Source organism: Stylophora pistillata, unplaced genomic scaffold, assembly GCF_964205215.1.
Source record: "Stylophora pistillata unplaced genomic scaffold, jaStyPist1.2 SCAFFOLD_63, whole genome shotgun sequence".
Classification (NCBI taxonomy): domain Eukaryota; kingdom Metazoa; phylum Cnidaria; class Anthozoa; order Scleractinia; family Pocilloporidae; genus Stylophora; species Stylophora pistillata.
Window position 1 is genome coordinate 377,501 of NW_028290915.1, and position 23,105 is coordinate 400,605.

The 23,105-nt window shown below is 38.4% G+C and overlaps 2 protein-coding genes across 5 annotated transcripts in view; both read left to right on the forward strand.

Moving 5' to 3' along the window:
* The window catches only part of LOC148715635 (cilia- and flagella-associated protein 65-like), a 3,700-nt gene extending 1,471 nt beyond the window's left edge, over nt 1-2,229 (forward strand). The window contains exons 4-11 of the mRNA XM_088746727.1: nt 1-42; nt 140-194; nt 363-418; nt 549-602; nt 1,154-1,215; nt 1,430-1,494; nt 1,818-1,921; nt 2,090-2,229. The exon at nt 1-42 is cut by the window's left edge and continues 42 nt beyond it. Of these exons, the coding sequence (XP_088602853.1) occupies nt 13-42; nt 140-194; nt 363-418; nt 549-602; nt 1,154-1,215; nt 1,430-1,454 (282 nt within the window). The 5' untranslated portion in view covers nt 1-12 and the 3' untranslated portion in view covers nt 1,455-1,494; nt 1,818-1,921; nt 2,090-2,229. The remainder of the gene's footprint in view (nt 43-139; nt 195-362; nt 419-548; nt 603-1,153; nt 1,216-1,429; nt 1,495-1,817; nt 1,922-2,089) is intronic.
* Nucleotides 2,230-5,910: 3,681 nt separating this feature from the next.
* LOC148715636 (PCNA-interacting partner-like) lies at nt 5,911-14,945 on the forward strand. Of its 4 annotated transcripts, XM_088746702.1 has the most exons (9): nt 7,904-8,057; nt 9,006-9,109; nt 9,179-9,275; nt 10,165-10,225; nt 10,362-10,519; nt 13,276-13,362; nt 13,593-13,660; nt 14,219-14,545; nt 14,870-14,945. In XM_088746702.1, the coding sequence occupies exons 1-8, from the start codon at nt 8,052-8,054 to the stop codon at nt 14,436-14,438; spliced, it is 801 nt and encodes a 266-aa protein (XP_088602828.1). In that variant the 5' UTR covers nt 7,904-8,051; the 3' UTR covers nt 14,439-14,545; nt 14,870-14,945. The 4 variants fall into 4 exon arrangements, with proteins under 4 accessions (XP_088602825.1, XP_088602826.1, XP_088602827.1 ...); XM_088746701.1 differs by having other exon boundaries at nt 7,903-8,057; nt 9,006-9,275; XM_088746699.1 differs by lacking the exons at nt 9,179-9,275; nt 10,165-10,225; nt 10,362-10,519; ... (2 more) ...; nt 14,219-14,545; nt 14,870-14,945 and adding an exon at nt 8,805-8,898 and having other exon boundaries at nt 5,911-8,057; nt 9,006-9,146.
* The last annotated feature ends 8,160 nt before the right edge of the window (nt 14,946-23,105 follow it).

A 23,105-nucleotide genomic window follows, 5' to 3' on the forward strand; every position in this document is an offset into this window, starting at 1 on the left:
GACTTTGGGCAGATGCTGGATCCTAAGGCTGTGGAGCAGAAGGTAAATGGTTTCAAAAAAGGGTTTAATTCCTTTGGTTTAGTTCACTGTGAATCAGAGCTCAATTGTTTATTCTGTTTTCTGTGTTTAATTTATACAGACAGTAAACATCACAAATCATACAAAGGGAAAAATCACGTGCATGTGGATGAAAGGTGAAAACTTGTACTTTTTAGGTCATTAACAATTGTTGTTTGCCCATCTCTAGTTTGAGACCTATAATTTAAATTGTAAATAAATGTTACATTGTGATTTCTTCTTGTGTTATATTTTGCTCCTTTTTGTCTGATAGACACAACAAGGAATATTTTCTGTTTCCCCAGATGAAGCAGACATCCTCCCTCTAAAGACTGCATCATTCCGAGTGACATTTAGACCAGTAAGTTATTTGATACTGTCAGTAAACACTGTCTATGCTTCTTTCATTCACTTGGACTTGGTTCATTTTTGCCTTTACTGTCTGATTCTGTTTACAGTTCAATTTGTAATTCTAATTTTTTTGTTAATAGAATGCTGCTAATCAGGTTTTTAGTGCTGACCTGGAGTGTTATACATTTTATAAGGTGAGGGATTTATTTCCTGTGCTGGTGTACCAGTGAAGAAGCCTCAATTTTTTCCAAGCTCATAACAACCATTTATTTATTTGTCATGAAATCAAGGTTTCTGATTCAAATTGTTGATTTTGAGATAGCAAACTGCAGTTCTAGTTCAGTACCCATATAACTGATTTTCATTTGATAAATAGAATTTACTCCTTGTTTCCTTTGTACTTGCTTCAAACACTTCACACTTCAGCAATGGAAGTTATCACTCAAAATGAAGAAATGCATGTCCTTGCTATTACTTTTTATTGCAATTTTCCAGGGGATTATTCCCTTAAATACACACCCCCCTCCCTCCGCTTCTGTTGAGAAGGGGACACCCATGGTGTCACAATCAGAGGCTAGGAATTGTGGTAAAAAATCTTATTCTTTGTCAGGCAATTAACTTGAGAGTTCTGATAGTGTCATTAAGATGTTTTTTGACGTTTAATTCTCTGCCTATCAGGTGAAGTATGCCCTTGATATTGAGTCACACCAATAGTTATTATAATATTATTTGTATTTTGGAACAGAGTATGAGAGATTATCGACTGGTTGAAGTGTCCTCCCTGGTGTCTTTCGCTCAGTGCTACAGGTTTGTGCTGAAATTAACTTTAATAAGTAATTTGAACTGAACTCTGTTTATGGTTATAGATTCAACAATACAGGGCTTTAGTTCTGTTTTTGTTTCCATATTCTGTTATTAGCTTAAGTGTTTTGATGTTACATCTAGAATTTTCATTGATGAAACATCAATGAATCCAAGTTCCTTGTTTCACCGAAAAAAATTGATTGGATTTTATTTTTAGGACTCACATTTGCAATGCGGACTGAATCATTTATCCCCAGAAGTCAATGGGATGTACAACAGCTGGTAAGTGATAATTTAGCCATTCACACCAAAGCTAAAACACACGTTAAAGCTGTTTTTTCAAGCATGGTTTGATATGTTTTCCCCATTGAAGATTCTCAAACTGATTATTCAGGTCAACCTAATTTTAAGAAAACATTTTGCTTGTGTAAATGGGACAAATGCTTCACTACACTACCCTTGTTAGAATAATGCTGTTCCTAAACTAATGGATAGAAACAGTTTTAGTCCACCATAATGTATTACTAGGTGGTGCCAGTATGATTGTATTCTGTTAGTTGACAAAGCATATGATTAGTAACTTGTTCCTTTTTTGGAATGTTTAGGTCTTTCCAGCCACTACTGTGGATGGCATGTCCTACAGAACACTGCTGTTGACCAGCAATGGGCAGAATCCGATCCATTTTGCATTTGATGACAATCTGTTAAGGTAGTTACAAAACAAATTGCAAGATTTTATCTTTATTTTTCTACCTTGGGTCTGGAACAAGTATGGTTGAAACTAGAGGAGAAATAAGTTATAGCAGTCTGTAAGAAACCAATGGAAGTGGGAACCTTAGCAAAAATTAAATTAAATAATAACTTCTTACCAATCAAGCATAAGGGCTGTACTGGGAAAGATTCACCTGAGGTTGTGACAGTACAGCCGAGCCCAGCAAAGTGTGTACAAAAATAACAGCGGGCCAATAATTCCTGGTGTGGCTTTAGAGCAAGTGAGGTTAGTCAGTAGTTTAGTGTGTGGCAATCATACAACACAGCTTATTTTGAATTTGCAGGCTTTTGCAAGCAAAAATACATGGCTTATGACACAGCAATACATACAATCAAATGCAATTTTTGTCTAGCAGGTGACATTTATTTTGTAACATGTGATATATGAAACTTTGTACTGAGTACTTTACAACTTTGTTTGGGAAATAAGCCTTGTTGGATCAGCAGAGATTCCATCTCTAAAACTCAATAATCAGGTTGTAATCTTAGGACATTTTCGATTGAACCATTACTCTTTGATTTGAATCCATAATGGCATGGTTATCAATTATGAACAGCTCCTTGTTATATTTTGACTAAGATTTACCAATCCATTAGTTACTGCTTTGAAATCAATCTTAATTTAAGTATCTCTGTTGTTTTAATAAGAGTAAAAAGTTCATGTTAAGTGGAAAACCAGGTGATTTGTTATATCTGATTGTAAATTTTTGGGGTTTTACAGGGAACTGTTCATTTCAAACCAACCTGTTTAGGTACAGCATCAACAAGGCTGTTTGAGGTCAAGAACGCTTCCAGGATTGCACTGAGGTGTGTTCAATGTTCTCAACCTTCCTAAGTGTCAAACTAAGGCCACCTTCCCTTTCCCCATCAATTAAAATTTATCATTTTTCCTAGAATGAGGAATCTAGTAATGTCAGTCCCTTTTATCATGAACCCCTGGCTCAGGAGATCTGGGCAACCGGCAACCACTCCCTGTGTACCTGACATAAAATAAATTATCCTTATACATCCTTATCCATAAGAATATTAATGATTACTGATATGTGACGATCAATTCAAAACTTCAATGTCCCCTCCCTCCCTACAGAATAACCATCATCTGAATGGAAGCGGAAGCGGTAGCGGGTTGAACCTTGCATGACTGGGGTGGGTGGGAAATTTGTAGAGATGTGTCCAGTCTCTCCAGAAGAATACAAGTGTTATATCCTTAAATATCAATGTATTTAAGGTAAATACTTCACTAGGTTTTATAGCTTGGCCAATGTGTAGAAAGCCATGGTCACTGTTTTTTTCTTGAGAAAAAAATGGGCACATTTGAACCCTTTTTTTTCCCTTCTCAGGAATTTGAAGAAACCAGTTATCAAAAGTTCAAATGTCAGGGGTTGGGGGGGGAAAGGGGCAGAGATGCTGAAGCTTTGAATTGATTGATGCAGTACTGTAATATAATGTAATTGTAATGTCAACAAACCTTATTTTACCCATCAGGTTTCCATGGAAAACCCTGGACCTCACTTAAAAAGTCTTAGCATTGATCCCTCTAAAGGAATCATTCTACCCAATGAAACTCGGGTGGGCATTTTAAGTGTACTGCAAATTTTTTTCTAAATTGTTAATTGTCTTTTAGGATCCCCTGTAAATTGTTACAGGGTCTCTAGTAAAACAAAACATTTTTGATGGTATACTGGTCTTATATACACGTCAGTTATTCTCATAAATTATATCTTCAATCAGGTTTTACATATTTGATAGAATTAATTGTTACACTGTCATAAGCCCTGTGTTGTAAATAATTCCTTATTATCTTACATTATAGGCTCACACCATCAGCTTTAACTCTCGTAAAGAAGAAAAATAGGTGATTAAGACAAAACTCACTGTCAAAGGATTGCAGGCAGATGCCCAGCAACAGTAAGGATTGTCATTTTCCTATCACAAGTTAATTTAATTATAATGCAACCATTCATTTTTTAAGGTAATTATTTGTTGCATGTGAATCTATGTATTACCAACTGAAGGGACTCGATTGCATTGTTCTCTGTTTGCAATATTTGTGAACTGAATGTTTCTCTGTATATTCTTCTTGTATCTGCACTTGTGTTTATTAATTCCTTTGACAACTGCTCACTGGTATGTGATCTTTATTTAAAATGTATTTTGTTCGTATTCTTTTATTTCAGGTATCATTTACTCCACAGAATCCTGGTTTATACTCAGTGGATTATCTGGAAGTTATAGCTCTTGGAGCTACCAATTGTTCAATTATAAAATGCACTGGAATAGGTAAAGGTAGTGATATGTTTGTGCTTTCATAGGCTCTAACAGCTCATAAACTCAAAAGACTAGTATAAAATGATTAAATAAATTATATATTCAGAGAAATGTCATCATTTGATGTTTATCATAAGGATGTGTTTAATTTATTTTAGGGTGACTTGAAAGGCTTTATAAGGTAGTCCATGCATAGTTAAAAGTTGAGATGGCAAAAATTACATTTGCCTAAAAGTAATGGAGTCTCTAATTGGCCACAGAATTGTTTATAATGGGGTTGAGGTTCTGAGAGCCCAGTGTCATAGACCTGAGTACCCCTCCACTCTTTCTTCAGTCAACAGTAATCTCACATCAATCATGGACATTGTGAACCACACTTACTCTCTAATCAAGGAAGTTCCTGTTGAAAAATGTTCAAGTTTTTCTTAATTTCAATCTGTTCTTTAGGGCCTGAAGTTGGTCTTGACTCTGACTATCTTGATATGGGAGTTGTAGAATCTAGCAAGTTTTCAGCTAAAAGTTTCAAGGTTGTTAACAATTCAGATGTTCCTGCAGCTTTTCAGGTCAAACACTTCTGGATTTACTCTCTTTATTTAACAATTATTCATGAAAGGTAAATAATTGTTTTGGTGTAATTGTTCAGTTACTTCCAAAAGAAATTGGTTATCTCCTTCAGGAACATTACTTCATTTTCCCTTGGTGCAAGGTCAGCTCCTTTGAGCACTAAATCATGTTTAACTTAGTGTTTTCTATGATATCTGGGAGATTAACAAGTTCCATGATAAGGGAATGACATCACCATAAGACTAGTACTAGAGAAAAAAGATCAAGTCCAATTTGATAATTAGTTAATTATGAGCAAAAATAACCAAAAAAATATTCACTGAGTCCCTGTTGCCTTTGAAATCTTTTGAAAATCTGGTAATCTATCTGGTGCTTATTATGTAAGCATAATTGCTATGGATAAAGGTCACTTATCTTAAGAAATTCCCATGTTGACAAAGTTTAACAGATGCTTCCACCTTCAGAATGCAAAAAAAATCAGCTCATGTCTTTTGTTAGATGGTTTTTCCCTCCGACCTGTTTTTCACCTCTGGCTAAGTCCATTGGAGGGAGATCGCTATAGGGCTACTTATAATTATAATTTACAGATAAACTACAGGTCTCGTTTTCCGATTGGTGTCATATTCTTCATAATGGCAGTGTTATGGAAAAGAAATTGTTTTAGATAATAACTTGATATCAACAGATAAACCTTTAGCTTAAACACTTAATTGTTTGTTCTTATGTAATAAATTTTGCTTTTGTTAGCTCATGATTGATTGTAGTCAAAGTGTCTTCAAGCTGGAATCAACTTGTGGTCTGTTACCTGGCAAGGGTTCCCAGGGCATAATTGTACGCTTTTCTCCAACAAATCCAATTACTACAGGAGACTAACTTGTCTTGTGCAAAACCAGGTCAGTGTTAGTATTAAACTGGTAATATTTTCTGTTAGTTTAAACTGTAATCTTCCTAAAAAAATTTTGTATTCATCTGATTTTTTCAGGATCCATTGTTTGTTGATTTGTTTGGGACTTGTCATACAGAACAAGTGAAACCAGGTACATTCAATGTCAATGTTGATAATCCACTCCATCTTTAATACCCATGGTGAGTAACCAACTAAGACAGAATTTTTCCCTACAATATCAATACTATCAAGCAGAAAAGCAGGGGAATGTTAGTTGATCCACAACTAAATTATCAGTAGTAACATAATAAGAACTGTATGGCGGGCAGTAAAGAGAATTACTAAAACTAGATATTGGAAATGGAATGGTTAATGTTTGAACAATTGCAATTGACTTTGAATTAATTCAAATGAGCATGAAACTCAGTCTTACATTTCTCCATCATATTTACTTTACGTGATATGACTATCACGACAAAATGGACGCACTAGTTAACGACAAACGAAGCTACGAAGAACTCAAACGTGACCCAACTCCTGCCCTTCAACGCAAACTCAACAGTAAACTACTGACACTCAAAAAAACGAACGCCTTTGACAACCAACGGTACTATCGACTGAGGTGCTCGGTACCACAGCCACCGAAACTCTACGGTTTGCCGAAACTACACAAACCTGGTTTCCTGATGCGACCTATTGTTTCTTTCTGTGGCTCTCCCACATACCAACTATCCAAGTACCTGACGACAATACTACAACCGCTAACCGACAAATCCAGACATAAACTACAATCCACTGAAGACTTCATTAACACTACCAAGACTGTTCAGATACCTGACGACTACAAACTAGTGTCATTTGATGTGAAATCACTGTTCACAAGTATTCCACTTCAATTAGCATTACAATGCACTGAGACTGCAATCCGAAAATCTACCGAACCACTACCGCTACGGACAGACGACATCATGGACTTGTTAAACATTTGCCTAACGTCTACTTACTTTCAGTACAACGGTAAACACTACAAACAGTTACACGGCACTGCCATGGGGTCTCCAGTTTCTGTTGTTATAGCAGAAATTGTGATGCAGAACATCGAGGAACGCGCCCTTTCGACTTGCCGACAAACGATACCGCTTTGGTTACGTTACGTTGACGACACATTCACCGCCGTTCGACACGACGAAATTGACGCATTCCACAACCACCTTAACGAACAAAACACTGACATACAGTTTACCAGAGAAGTCGAAGAAAATGGCAAACTTCCTTTTCTAGACTGCCTGGTAAGCCACAACGACAACTCATTACGAACGACAGTTTACAGGAACCCGACACACACCGACAGATTACTAGACAAGTCATCCTACAACCCTACATCACACAAAGCCACAACTATCAGAACTCTAACACGACGCGCACAACTAGTATGTGACTCGACAGACAGCTTATCCGACGAGAACAAATACCTTCACCGTGTTTTTACGAAGAACAACTACAGCAACGACTTCATCCGACGAAACACTCACCGACCCACTACCACTACCGAAACAAACGACACCGCAACCCCTACGACTACAGCAACCATACCGTACATAAAAGGTATGTCTGAAAACATCTCGCGCATCTTACTACCCTTCAATATCCGCGTCGCCCACAAACCCATCACCACACTACGTCAGTTACTAACCAACGTTAAAGACAAAGACGAACCGAGGAACAGACAGGGAACGATTTATAAGATCAATTGTTCCAACTGCCAAGCCTCCTACATCGGTGAGACTGGCAGAAACCTCACAACAAGACTGACTGAACACAGACGGGCGACGAGGAAAGGTGATGTCAGCAATCACATTGCTGAACACCATCGACTTACCAACCACAACATTGACTGGGACTCTGCGCAATGCCTAACCTACAGCACTGACTATTTTCAACGACTGACTCTGGAAAGCTGGTTTACTAACTTAGAACAGACTCCCCTAAACAGATGTCAACAACTACCCGCCCCATACAAACGACTCATTCACGACATAAACATCACAAACGACCGAAAAAGAACAACCTAGCTTTACCGACAGACCGAAACAGACCAATCACGAACGACTTACGTCACTTGAGTCTTACAGCCAATAACATCACGGCAAAACCAACCGATCATTTCCACGAACTGGAATAAGAACATTCTACTGACAACAATCACTCACTTGACTCTGATGATGACTTCCGCACTGGTTGTCGAAACGTCAGTCGCTGCCACCGACAACAGTCCTTCTCAGGACTACACTCACCCGGACGATCAGACTACACCTTCATATTTACTTTATGATAACAAGTAGGCTTCTGGATGGAGGTACTAGACAATTACCATAATATGTATCATGAAAGAATCAAAGGCTCCTTAGAGCAACCTCATGGTATGAATTTTTGGTGCCCTTGACGTAACCTGCGATCTGGCTTTCTTTGGAAAGTTTTTTTGATCGTGGGCAACACGTGCTGGCCCAATTATTGTGTTTGTACTTTGTAAGCGTTTTGATGGAGAAAAATTGTCGTAAATTGTGAATTTGTGTAGAATTAGTTAAGATACCAGCAGCTACAAGATAAAATCAACGAAGTTTGGTGTTAACCAATTTGCAGTAAGCTTAAGCTCACTTCATATTTGCGGTGTTTAGGTCTTCACGCACAAAATTTACAAGGAAATATGCAGCAGCAAGAGGGGAGAATTAACCTTCAGATCTTGAGAGTTAAAGTTTTTAAGATATTTAGGCTTCGATTTTGTTCAGAAGAGTTCATACACGATTTACTCAGTTGATAAAATAAAATAAAAGACAATTCTGTGTTTCAAAAGATTTGTACATTGTACAGGTGGAAGAACAATAGGACACATAGTCCCCAACTAGGTTCATCCACCTAAACCCAACCCACCCATCCCACCCCGGGGAAGGACATCCATCACACAGTAATCTCGTGCGTCTCCTACCCCTCCTGCAGGAGATGGGACCTCCATTAATTTTATTTGTCCCTATCTGAGAAGACTAGAATATCTAACCACTTCTTGATGTTATAGAAGGGAAGCATAATTCTTCTCAATCATTTTAAGACCTTGAGTGTTGGTCCGGCCGTGGCTTGAACCCTCGACCTCCCACACAACTGTCCAGCGCTCTATCCATTGAGCTAACTGGGAGGCGGTCAGTGTAAGTGGCACCAAGCTTTTGTAACCATCCGGTCAGTCTTAAAAGATCGATATGATGATGATTTGTTGACAGAAATATTGATAATGGCTCTATCTTTTTTCTTTAAGGAAGCGGGGGAGTTTACAGTGAAATTACATGATGTACTTGAAGCCCACAAAGCAGTCATGAATTATAAGTTGTCAATGGATGAAGAAAAAAATTCAATTTCTAGGTTATGCACTCCTTATAACACGTTTTTGTTACATTGCAATGCTGTGGACTTTGGTGATGTCCTTCACAGAGTCAAAACATGTTTAATCACGGACAGTAATGTCAAAGACATGCTTCAAATTTCGCAACAGTTTTTTGTCACTGGAAAGCCAAAGACACAGCTAGAGGTGAGAAATTAAAGAGCTGTCTAGAGGTTACAAACATTATAAGGTCAACATCAAGGTTTTAAGTTTTTCAACACGCTAAGTCGGGAAATTCAATACTCTGAAAGCATCAGCTTGTTTATCAAAGGCTTTAAAAAATTCTTCTTTGAATTTTTAGTTTATAAATATATTCTTTGCTAAGCTATATACACACCTTTTCTTTTTTTTTTTTTTTTCTTTCTTTTTCTTTTTAACTTAATCTAAATTTTCATTCAGCACCTTTGATTTGTATGGTTTATCCTCTAGTTAAATAAGGAAGCCTATACTTAGTAAGCCCCCAGCTTCTAATTGGCTTCCTTGCTGTTACCTAGCTCTTCAGTTCCTTTGATTTTGAAGTTAATTTAGTTAGAATAGTTCATTTTATCTTTGATGTATCATAAATTTTGTATTCGGTTAATTTTTTTACTGGTAATGGCAAACTAAAATGAATGAATGAACGAATGAACAATGATAATCATTAATTATAGTAGAAAACATATTTATGAAATGCTTTAGGTATGAAATAATCCCTAACCCTTTAATTTGACCCTTACATGTGATTACCATCTAATTTCTCCTTACAGTATCACCCTGAATCACACGTTAAGGTCATGAGAATAGAGGAAATGATCACCATCTTTATTGTTAAAAAAATTCTCCTTGTAAGCACCTTAGGAAATGTATAGAGAACAGTATGGAGAATATGCAGGTGTAAAGGATTAGTAGTGGTGACTTTTGTTAGTATAGACACTGACTAAAGTTGTCCTTCAGTCATGTAATTTAGCTAATTAAAAGTGTTACTGTAAACTTCAAGAATGAAATGGTTAATTCATTAATTTGTTAATTCAAACATTGCATGAAACATTTCTTCCAGCAACAAATTCTTCAGCTGATGGTTGGAAACAGAACAGTGCTCTGCTCCACAGAGAGAGAAGGTAGGTCACCCTTAAAATCAACTGAGTTTCATCATATCACGAACTTTACAGCACAAGTATTAACTATTGTCTAAACTTGCAACTTTTTTTACATTGCTCCTTTTCACATATCTTTCTAATTCTTCTGTGAACACAGATGGTCAATACTCACTATCTGAGAAAACAGTTGATACGTTCCTGGAGCAAGATGTGCCAGTAGATGTGCTTGATGACCTGGTACTAAAACAATCTCCAGAGCACAGGAACCCCAATCCTCCTCTATCTCATTCATTTTCACAAGAATCGTTCACGCAGGTAATTTTAAACATCGAGAAACTAGCTCTGAAATTCAGAGAATCCCTTCACTGGCTTCAGAAAATTCATATTTGTTTGGTCCTTTGCATCAATGGGAATGGTCTAGTAGAGGGGTTTTGAGGTTGAAATAAGTGGGGAAAAAGAGGTAAGAGGGATTAAAAGAGTCGCTGTCAGGCTCTGCAGCTTCTCTTGTGGCTATGTTGCCCAATCATGGAGTGGCATTGGTGTCCACAGAAGCTGCAGGGGTGGGAGTGGCCAGTGGGTGTGTAAGTTTGGGGTCGTTTTCAGCATTGGCAAAATATAAGTTATGAACTACTAAGTGAGTATAATTTAACCTCTAGCATATAAAATGTGGATAATTCAATGAAAAAATGAAATCACTATAATTAATTACCAATTGTTGGAATGCCATGGTCTCAGTTTTGGCCACTGTGAAAATTATGTTAATCACTGTGTATTGTCTGCTAATGAGGAAAGTTTTCTGAGAAAACTTAGTAAAATGCTTCTGTGTTTTTTAACCATGATTAAAACAGAGATTTGTGTTAAATGATCAAAGAAACTGGTGTTATCAGGGAAATCTTCATCCCCCTGGGTAATCTAGTATTTTAAAAAAAGAAAAACAGGAGTAAAGGAACATATATGTTAGATACAATGAAAATATATGAAGTTCATATATTAAGAACTGCGGTATTAGATACGTATGATGCACGATCCTCGCAGTAGATAGTGCTATTTAAGCAATAGCGAAAATCATACATATCTAATACCGCAGTTCAAAATATATGAACTTCATATATTTTCATTGTATCTGATTTATCACTTTCACAGGTTTATTACGAATCAACTTAACGGCTTGCTCCCAGTGGGCTTGTTAGCTCAATTGGTAAGAGCGCTGCACTAGTATCGCAGAGGTCAGTTGTTCGAATCCCGTACAGGCCTGATTTTTTTCAGGTCTGATTTTCGCTATTGCTTAAATAGCGCTATCTACTGCGAAGATCGTGCATCATACGAACATATATGTTGTACTTAATTAGTACATACAGTCCCAAACCACCTTCAGCTATTGTTAGTACAGTTTGGTTGAAAGCTGGATTGTTCAGTCCTGAGCTCAATAGCCATCTTCTCAGTGCTGATTTCTCTGAGGGACAGCCTTATACACATCGGCAACGTTGTTCAATAGACTCCCGATAGCAACAAAAAACGTTTTAGAACATAATGTTTTTTGCCATAGTGCTAAGAAACATTTGTTTGCTAAATATTGGTCTTTAATCCACATAATATGTATTGTATATTTTAATATCTCACGATAAGTTACATTGATTAATTTTATTATTGTTATTATACTTTTAATTAGTTACTACATATATATGTATATATACTTAGATTAGATTAGTATTGTTACAGAAGAAGAACCTCTTAATTGTTGGAATCTGTAATAAATCAAAATAAATCAAAATAATAATAAATAAATGAAAAAAAATATGAACTAGTGTGAAGTTAGGCATACCCTGTGAGCAGAGCCTTTTCTACTTTTCTTCTTTTTAATCGATTCGAGGACAGGTTAAAAAGGCTCTGCTCGCAGGGTAAGTTAGGCATGGTCTTGACTTAACAAGTGATCTGTTGATTTGTTAATCTTGTACATGTTGTTTTGAAAACAGGATCAATTGCTGAAAGTTTATCGAGTTACCTCAGGCTTCTAGTGAATTAGAGAGATGAACTAGCTTTGTCTCAGGCCATCCATATCCCTCGCAGGGACTTGGCTCATAAACAATTTACAGTATTGAGGAAAGTTGCAGGGGGAAAAAAAGATGCCTATGTTTCAGGTACCACTCAATTTCAGGTGTTTCATTAAGGACTGGGCACTGAGCAAATTGACTGGTTTTAAGGAAGTTTTTGCCCACCTGATTTGACCATATAGAGGAAAGTTTATCTTATAAAGAAGTTAAGTCCAAAGAGTTTTGCCTGCCTGTGAAAACCAGTTGCCCCCTTGCTAAAAACTTAGATGAAACCCCTGCAATTTTTTTTACAGTGAATATTATCATGAAAATTCTGCAATTATGAACTGCTATCAGCAAATGACAGTTATCAAAAAAGTTGCTGTGAAGACCACACATGCGTAAAATATTTCTGGCTAAGCCACTTTTAAATAGACACATAAGTTAAATAGGGTGTGGGCTATACATTAGCAAAGTGTTTTCAAAGAGTGGAATCAATCACTATTAGACTAAGAGTGTTGCAATTGTAAGAGTCAAAATTTTCAATTCATTTGGAAAATTATCCCTTGGTGTTTGAGAGGCAATTCTGGCGCGTTGAAAGAGTCTGGAGGGTGAAACAAGAGGTGGCAGCTCAGTTATTTTTCAAGCATTTAAATCATGATGTTGATATTCTTGCATGCATGTATATCATTGCATTCATCATCATCAGTTTATGTCATCATGGAGGACAGGTAACAAAGCAAAAGCTGTAATCTTTCAATCCATATTACTGGAGTTCTTAGATACTTCCTAAACCAATTTCCTCATTCCAAGAAGTTGCTGTGACAATGTATACCTCCTATCTGTGGCTGATCCTGCCTTGCTTCTCAATAGATTGGCTCCTTGATAAACAACTGTGAGATAGGATTGAGCTGTATTCTAAAATGTATATAGTCTGATCCAGTGGTGAAAAAACAATTTTTTTTCTCATCATTATCCTTAGCAGTTGGAGGATAATATTACACAGTTTTCTCTAGTTTTCTTTCCTTCCCATGCCAACAGACAGCTGTCTCGTTTATTCTGAGGATACGATTGGGTGGAAAGAGTTATGCACCAATTGATGACAACCCACTTCTTCCATTAACTAAGGTATATATCAGTATATCAAAATTTATTATTCCCTTTAGTTTACCAAATAGAATTTTTATAAATATATTTCAGCTGTTAGTAGGTGTCAGGTCATTTTACCACAAGAGAGAATCTTTACTAAGCCAAAGAGTTCTTTGCAGCCCAGTTGGTGTAAACTTTTCTGTCCCATACTCATGGCTAATGTTTAATAACTTCCTTCATCTGTGGTTTTCAACAATTTGTTTTTACAGGGTTTTGGAGAGTTTGTGACCTTTTTCCAAAAGTTACAAACTGTCTGTGAAGAAACAGCAGATGCAAAGTAAGATAGCTGTAGATACATATTGTTCACTATTTTAATTTAAGAACATGATCATTTCTGCAAAAAAAGGTTTTAAAACCAAGATCAATTTTTTTCTTCCACCAAACTCTCAGTGATAAAAATTAGAAAACTGTTGCATCTAGATTCTGAGGCGGACCCAGGGGTGCTTTGGGTGGTTCAGTCCAACCCCCTAAATTGTCCCTCAAAATGCTGGAAATCATGTTTCCGAAGACCTAATTTTCAAAATCTCCTGGGGGAGCATGCCCTTGGACAATCAACGAACCGGCCCCTTGACTAAATCTTGGATGCATCCCAGTCAGATTAAGGTTGTTTTACAAGCTAATCATGGGAAAAATCCTATTATTTTGTTGAGCACCTTTCATTGGATGGGGTACTTCCGAAAGAAAAGCATGCACAAAGGAGTCTAACCAGTTAAAAGGATTGTCACAGTACTGCAGTGAAAAAATTAAATACAGTTGACTGAGTGGTGAGATTGTCCAAAGTGATTGGCATGTTTGGATAAACCCTGTGAAAATAAGGTGTCTGCTTATCTTTCAGAACTGCTGTCTTAAGAATCATGAACATGCTCAAAGCAAGCATTATTAAATCCAAAGAAAAGGTTTTTACAAATGAAAGTATTGCCAAAACTGTGGAATCTCTGAAAGAAAAGGTGGAACAACTAAGCTGCAAAATATGTGATGGTGGCCAAGCAAAGTCATCCATGGCAGGAATGAATGTGTATTTCCTGATTCAGGCTGTATTAGATGAGCATGACTAGAAAAGTTGTCTCCAAGAATATGAAACAAGGGACTTGAGGTGTGCTCTGATGACACCAGAAATACCTCGTGGAAGATCAAAATTACGATCTACACTTAGTCAGTTCAGGTAAGGTGGAACAGTATTGAAAAACTCTGGGACTTTTAGACATCGCATGGTAAGCCCTAAGCTAGCTTAGTAGTAGACCAGCTGGCACTGGTGCAGATGTTGTCACTCTCTCGTCTTCCTAGCAAGAAATTTTCCTGGCACCAAGTGGAGAGACAATTTGTCTCTCCACTTTAACAGAATAAATCAGTAGGTAGTAATTTCTGCATCAAGAAAACCTTGGCAAGTTGTATGCAACCCCAGTTTTGCCTGTGAGGTACAATTCTAAGTAAATTTTTATTGTCCTAAGAGAAGTTTTAAGTGACATGATTAATTTTTTCTTGCTAGAACACCTGATTCGGAGTCTTCAGAAGGAGCTGTCATACCACACAAGGATCAGCCACCAAAACACAAACCTGAAAAGGTAAGATACTGGTAAACCATCCAGTGAATTTAATCAAGGTGAAATCTAAGTAAAGACACTTTTTATTTTATTATTTTGTTCAAAGAGGGTTATCTTAATTAATGCACCAGCAAATTATATGTTATGTTTCCTCAAGGTGCATCTTAGAAAAGCTTATATTAATTTTTTCCTTTTTCTTGTAGACACCATTTGAAAGCTATAGAAAAGTGTGTGGCGATATGAGCTGGGCCAAACCTGCCTTCAACATTCTGATAGGACTAAGTTCAGCTAACAAAAGAGACCTGATGAGTGCTGCCATAAGCAATGATACTTTAACATCTCGTAAGGAATGTGGCAATAAATCTTACGTTGAGGATACATCCAAATGTCACACCAAGGAAAGAACTTTAACAGAAACTATGTATGACAAAGAGAACATCTCAACTGGCAACAAAACCATTAAATATGTAGCAAAACCACCACCCAAACGCATGCTCCTTGAGAAGGACATCACCATGCAAAAGAGCACAAAATGCAAAACTAGTGGAAAAACATTGTTCAAAAGAAAAAAGATTCCATTACTTCAAGGGCAAAAACAGCTCACCAATTTTTTTTTAGGTGATACGTATTACTGACAATTACATCACAACATTTGATTCATTTTCATGCATTTTTTTATTTTTATTTTTACATTACTATGCCAAGAGCATCATGATTGAATTTTAACACATACCAGATTGCACTGATTTGTATAACTTGGGACCATTGTCACCCCTAGAGAATTATTATTACTTTAACTACCAGTCAGAGATATCATTGCCGAACTATTTATTATTTTTATATGATTAATCTTTGGCCAAAGCCAAGCAGAACAGAATTATTCTCTATAAAAACAAAATTATTTTCAAGTACAAAATTAAATGGTTGTTATTTAAACCCTTTACATGTAATTCTTACGAGTAACTGGGAGAGAATTTCTCCTTACAATATCAAATAAATACAGTATCAAGAAGTGATGAGAATAAAGGAAAATATCAGTTGGGGGATAAATAGTTGATCCAACACTGAATTCTCCAAACTGACATCATCAGGATCTATGCAGAGGAAAGTAGAGAGAATTACTAGTTTAAAGGAATCTTGGGAAATAAAGGGTTAAGGGTGCATTATGTATTAATTTTACATCTAGAAAAAAATCCCTGCTGGTGCAAACTTTTTGTGGTGTGATTAAAATATTTATTTTTTACTGCAGATCGCAAAACATAACCTTTCACAGTGGCTAACACAAAGCTTTACACAACTAAATGGGCCCATTATAGCTGCCACTTTTTTGTCAAACTTTAGCATATAAAAAGCATCAACACAATTCTAAAAGCAAACATACATGTATATCTGTTTATATAAACTATCTAAAAGACATCTTCATGAAAACCATCTTTTTCATTGCCTTAAGAATCTCATGATCATTTATCATGCATATCATTGTCCTCTCTGTTGTATATTGCACCTTGATCTCCTACTTTCAGTTGAGAACTGGGAACTCAAATAAGATTAAATATAAACACACTTTCCTTGGTGGGTAAAAATGTCAGCAACAGAGCTCAATGCATCGGATCCTCTACAGGAAAACTTTACAGAAGTACAAAGAGAGAAAGAAATCTGTTAAGCACACAGCTAGAGAAAAAATATGCAGAGAAAACTCTCTTTTGGGAAACCTCTATTCCAGGGCAAACAAATATTGGTCTCAAGTGAACAGATGCACTTTTGGCAGTTTTAGATCCATTTCTAGCCATTTCAGAAGACTTTAATTTCAAATTTTTCCGGGGGAGCATGACCCCGGCTCCCCTACCTGGTTGCTCACGCTAAAGCGTTCGCATTAGCCCCCCCAATTGAAAATCTGCTTCGCGGGCCTTGGGATTAAGAGGAAATGTAGCCAAAAATCGCACATTTTCAAAATATGGTGGCAACCTACGGTGGCTTCAAAGGGACATACACTTTCCTCTCTTTTTTTTCACTTGCGACTTAGCTGCGACTTTCTTGCTACTTTCTTGCGACTTAGCTGCGACTTTCTTGCTACTTTCTTGCGACTTAGCTGCGACTTTCTTGCTACTTTCTTGCGACTTAGCTGCGACTCTCTTGCTACTTCCTTGCGACTTAGCTGCGACTCTCTTGCTACTTTCTTGCGACTTAGCTGCGACTTTCTTGCTACTTTCTTGCGACTTAGCTGCGACTTTCTTGCTACTTTCTTGCGACTTGTCTACGACTTGCTACTTTCTTGCGACTTAGCTGCGACGTAGCTGCTACTTTCTTGCTACTTTCTTGCGACTTATCTGCGACTTGCTACTTTCCTACGACTTAGGTGCGACTTTCTTGCTACTTTCTTGCGACTTAGCTGCGACTTTCTTGCTACTTTCTTGCGACTTAGCTGCCTGGCTACCTAGCTGGGCTGAGTGGCACGCAGGCTAGGTTGCATTCCCGATAAACAACATAAATTCGGCAAGTAATTCATGGCAGTCTCCATATAGACTCCCTGTTACCCAGTCTCCATATAGACTCCCTGTTACCCATTCTCCCTGTGTACCCTGTGTACCCTGTGTACCCTGTGTACCCTGTGTACCCGTGTGTACCCTGTGTACCCTGTGTACCCTGTGTACCCGTGTGTACCCTGTGTACCCTGCGTACCCTGTGTACCCTGTGTACCCGTGTGTACCCTGTGTTCCCGTGTGTACCCTGTGTACCCTGTGTACCCGTGTGTACCCTGTGTACCCTGTGTACCCTGTGTACCCTGTGTACCCTGTGTACCCTGTGTACCCGTGTGTACCCTGTGTACCCTGTGTACCCTGTGTACCCGTGTGTACCCTGTGTACCCTGTGTACCCGTGTGTACCCTGAGTACCCGTGTGTACCCTGTGTACCCTGTGTACCCGTGTGTACCCTGTGTACCCTGTGTACCCTGTGTACCCTGTGTACCCTGTGTACCTTGTGTACCCTGTGTACCCTGTGTACCCTGTGTACCCTGTTTACCCTGTGTACCCTGTGTACCCGTGTGTACCCTGTGTACCCTGTGTACCCGTGTGTACCCTGTGTACCCTGTGTACCCTGTGTACCCTGTGTACCCGTGTGTACCCTGTGTACCCTGTGTACCCGTGTGTACCCTGTGTACCCTGTGTACCCTGTGTACCCTGTGTACCCTGTGTACCCGTGTGTACCCTGTGTACCCTGTGTACCCGTGTGTACCCTGTGTACCCTGTGTACCCTGTGTACCCTGTGTACCCTGTGTACCCTGTGTACCCGTGTGTACCCGTGTGTACCCTGTGTACCCTGTGTACCCTGTGTACCCTGTGTACCCTGTGTACCCGTGTGTACCCAGTGTACCCTGTGTACCCTGTGCACCCGGTGTACCCTGTGTACCCTGTGTACCCTGTGTACCCTGTTTACCCGTGTGTACACTTTGTACCCATGTATATCATGTATATCCTTGTATACCTCGTATACCCTGTCTACCTTGTGTACCCTCTACACCCTGTATATTCATGTATACCCAAGTATATTCATGTATAGCCAAGTGTAGCCTGTATACCATATATACAGGAAACCTGGCAAACATCAGTTGGAATGAATGGAAGCTCTCTGGCCGAACACAATCCCGTTTTGTACGTTTTGAACAAATGAATTATGAATAACTTATTATGATTTTATTAGCCCGGGGGGAAATCCCATATAAAATGGACTGGGATGCTCGTCTGGAATTTTGAAATAAAATCCTAAAGGAGGGAAATGTATGCGTGGCCCAACCGTTTTGGACCCCTAAATGAGACCATTTCAATCTTTAATGATATGAATCGAGTAAATAAAGCCTGGAGCAATTGGTTCCTGTGATTTTTAAATATATTTTTCATCGTGTGCAAACATAAAAGATACCCTTACAGCTAAAGTTAACTCAATTTTTTCCCAGAACACCCAAAGTGAGACCATTATCTTCAAATTTACAGCCCTAAGCGAGACAACGAGCATCCCAGTCCTTTTTATATGGGAGTCCCCCCGGAATGATTGGTCGGTCAGTTCAAATTGAACGTTGTGCACGCTTACGTCAAAAAAGCTAACAGAAATTGGACGAATGGTTCCCCAACCATTCCACTTCAATTAATTACGCTCATATAGGGGTACAAAGGAAGAAATTAAGAGAATAATTTAACGATATACTTATGATTTACGTTTTTTCTGTTACAAATTAATTACAGTTGCGAATCATTGTATCCCGAAATGAGTTACGACATAACAAAATGTCGAAGTTGGAATGTGGAATTAATGCAATTCAAAATTATGTTTACCCTTGATTAAAGACCAGATTAATATAACGCTAACTTTTATGAGTGATTTATGGCAGCTAGCTAATAGTTTGTGCGTATTGCAAAACAGTGTCCACTTTATATTCAATCAGATGGAAACACAGGCCACAATGTATGATCAACGAAGTTTATTGGTTAGCAGATAAAACTTTGTGCTAGCTTCGACCTGACTGAAAGACTGAGTGATCTGAAAGGCGATTTTGATTTACTAGGCAACTGAGTACTACACAGACAATTAAGGGGTGTGTTGCCCATTGCCCATCACATCCTCGCGCGATTTTGTTGCCTTAAAAGAATATCTTGAATTTCACACAATAAGCCTTTAAAATTATTTGGATTCTTAATACACTGAAAATAGTTTCAAAAGCAATAGTTTTTTCTAAACATAATGGCGGAAGTCAAGACTGCTCGATGTTTACTATATTTGTCTTTTAGATAGTACCATTTGATATGGTAATAGAACAATCAGTCCGAATTTCCTTGGTTATCAAGAACTGAAATACCATAGTAAAGATTTTTTAGAACGAAATGTTTTTTTCTTAAAAACTCTAGTTTTCCTTGAATTTGCCTCTCTGTTTTAGAGGTGACTGTAGTCAACTGTATATTATTTCCAAGCAGACTCTTGCTCACAAAATTATACAATATTGATATATTTCTGTAGCTTGGGAGAACACACGTGTTCGAAATAAATGACTCAACGGAGTCTAAAAGACAGCTCTCTTCGAGTGTCCATGGTCCGGGCTGCAAATTATATCCCTCATCCTCCAGAATATCTGCTGTTCGCCGCCTCTTCAATGATGGTGGTGTAAAAGTTATTCTCTTCTTTTTCTCGGCCTTACCATCACAGGGTACACAGGGTACACATGGGTACACAGGGTACACAGGGTACACAGGGTACACAGGGTACACATGGGTACACAGGGTACACAGGGTACACAGGATACACAGGTTACACAGGGTACACAGGGTACACACGGGTACACAGGGTACACAGGGTACACAGGGTACACAGGGTACACATGGGTAGACAGGGTAGACAGGGTAGACAGGGTAGACAGGGTAGACAGGGTAGACAGGGTACACATGGGTACACAGGGTACACAGGGTACACAGGGTACACAGGGTACACATGGGTACACAGGGTACACAGGGTACACAGGGTACACAGGGTACACAGGGTACTCAGGGTACACAGGGTACACAGGGTACACAGGGTACACAGGGTACACAGGGTACACAGGGTACTCAGGGTACACAGGGTACACAGGGTACACAGGGTACACAGGGTACACAGGGTACACAGGGTACACAGGGTACACAGGGTACACAGGGTACACAGGGTACACAGGGTACACAGGGTACACAGGGTACACAGGGTACACAGGGTACACAGGGTACACAGGGTACACAGGGTACACAGGGTACACAGGGTACACAGGGTACACAGGGTACACAGGGTACACAGGGTACACAGGGTACACAGGGTACACAGGGTACACAGGGTACACAGGGTACACAGGGTACACAGGGTACACAGGGTACACAGGGTACACAGGGTACACAGGGTACACAGGGTACACAGGGTACACAGGGTACACAGGGTACACAGGGTGCACAGGGTGCACAGGGTGCACAGGGTGCACAGGGTGCACAGGGTGCACAGGGTGCACAGGGTGCACAGGGTGCACAGGGTACACAGGGTACACAGGGTACACAGGGTACACAGGGTACATAGGGTACACAGGGAGAATGGGTAACAGGGAGTCTATATGGAGACTGGGTAACAGGGAGTCTATATGGAGACTGCCATGAATTACTTGCCATAAATTCTCTAAAAGAGCAGCTTGTTTCGGAGGTCCGAACCAGGTATTTTGACACTTTCTCCTGTCATTCGTTCAAATTAGAAATGCTGAAGGTACAAAAACTTATATTTGGCTGCATTCTTGTGTGTCTTGTGTGTCTTGTGTGTCTTGTGTGTCTTGTGTGTCTTTATTGTTCAAAAGATAAAATTACATATCTTATGTTACATCTAATACAGGAAGTACACTTTCACAAAGCTACATTATACTTAAAAACAATTCTATTAAAAAATGTATTCTTAAAACGGTTTGTGCGAATAGCGGGCATGACAGGGGATTTATTTCTCAAATTATACCTCGTGATCTTGGTCTCAGGGAAGTAGGCTCTAAGAGGATGGCTCAGGATAGTTGAAACCTTGCGACAAATTTTGTGATCTTGCGTTTTAAGTAAGTCACCTATCACTAATTTCTTAGATATGTATTTACGTTTAAAACAACGATCTAAAAACTGCTGGGCTATAGTTAGCTCTGACTCAGAGGCCCCATGCACAGATAGAGCATAAGTGATATTAGGTAGGACAATGGAATTAAATAAAACATCTACTTCTGCTTGGCTACATCCTTCCTTGCGGAGGCATCTGATAACGTATAACCCTTTATTAGCTTTACCTAACTTTTCTTTTAGGTGAGTACTGAATTTGCAGTTCGGCTGAAACGTGAGACCAAGAATGGTTATTGTACTAGTCTGAGGTATGCCAAAAATACTTTTGTAGGCCTCGGCAGTGTGACCTTTTTTATACATAATAAGCTCTCTTTAGGTTTTCAATTTTTTAAAAGAAGAACGTGGGATTAAAGATGGCTTTTGCCAACAGTTTAAAGACGAAAGGGTAAGAACTCGTTGAGAACTGTTTCCTGTACTAGACTCGAGATTGTGGCGCACTTAAATTTGATACCTCAGATTGTCTGTTTACACTTTCCTTACCTTCTTGTTACGTCTGGTTTACTTTCGAGAAACCTTTAATCATTTAACTTCAAGATGGGACGGTTATTTGTGCTTCACTGGGAATAGTTTTGACCCTTTTCATAAATGGCTCCCAATTAAATTTTTTTTGTGAGTATTAAAACTAGCCAGACTAACCTCGGTTTTGAGTTAATAATTTGAAAGAAATTTTACTCCCTAACGAGTTTAGTGAGGTTAATTTCATTGCATACAAAATAATTTTTATATTGGTAGCTATTTATCATTCCTAGAATCCAAAGTAATTGATTTGGAAATAATTGGATGAGAGAAAAAAGTTTTTTTTTTTTAAATTTAATTGCTTCCAAATTGGACAAGCATGTAGTCCTTTGCCCACTAATTTATGAAACATTCCAAAGTAGATGAACTTGATGTAGGGCAAATGTTGGGCCTGATATATGGCATGTACATGTTGAACATGATATACGGCAAATGTTGCTTGTATACATATGGAATTTCTCCTCTTGTATTTAACTCAAGATCTTACTTATTTACTGCTTGATATATTAAGTTGAACACTTGCAGAGAAATTCCATATAAACTCAAGATCTTATTTGTTTGCTGTACATGATATATTGAGTTGAGCACTTCCATATCTGTGTACATCCATGTATTATTCTATAGTATCTGTTGCCATTTTTCCTTTTTGTGTTTCTTATCTTGGGAAATGTACCCATAGGACCTGCAAGTATTTTATGTATTTTTTTTCACAGTTTACGTATTCGTATTACACCTCAAGTGGCTTATTTTACTTGACTAGTTTGACTCCATACTTTTCTCTAAGATAAACTCATTTTTCCTTACTACAGATGGACTTTACAGCTGTGAGGATGGCAACAGATGGAGATTTGCAAGCTCTTGGTTCGGTTTGCGGGGGCGACATACTTGCACTGAGATAATAAGGATAATGCTGCTCATTGCAATAGGGGATTAATTATTCTTTTCTTTTTATACATGTCATTCATGTGTACTCTGATAGGTTGTGTTAACATAACACTTTTAAAACAGAATCAGTAATC

What these genes read in the sequence shown, in the direction of transcription:
- LOC148715636 (XM_088746699.1), top strand. Translation starts at nt 6,181, where the DNA reads ATGGACGCACTAGTTAACGACAAACGAAGCTACGAAGAACTCAAACGT.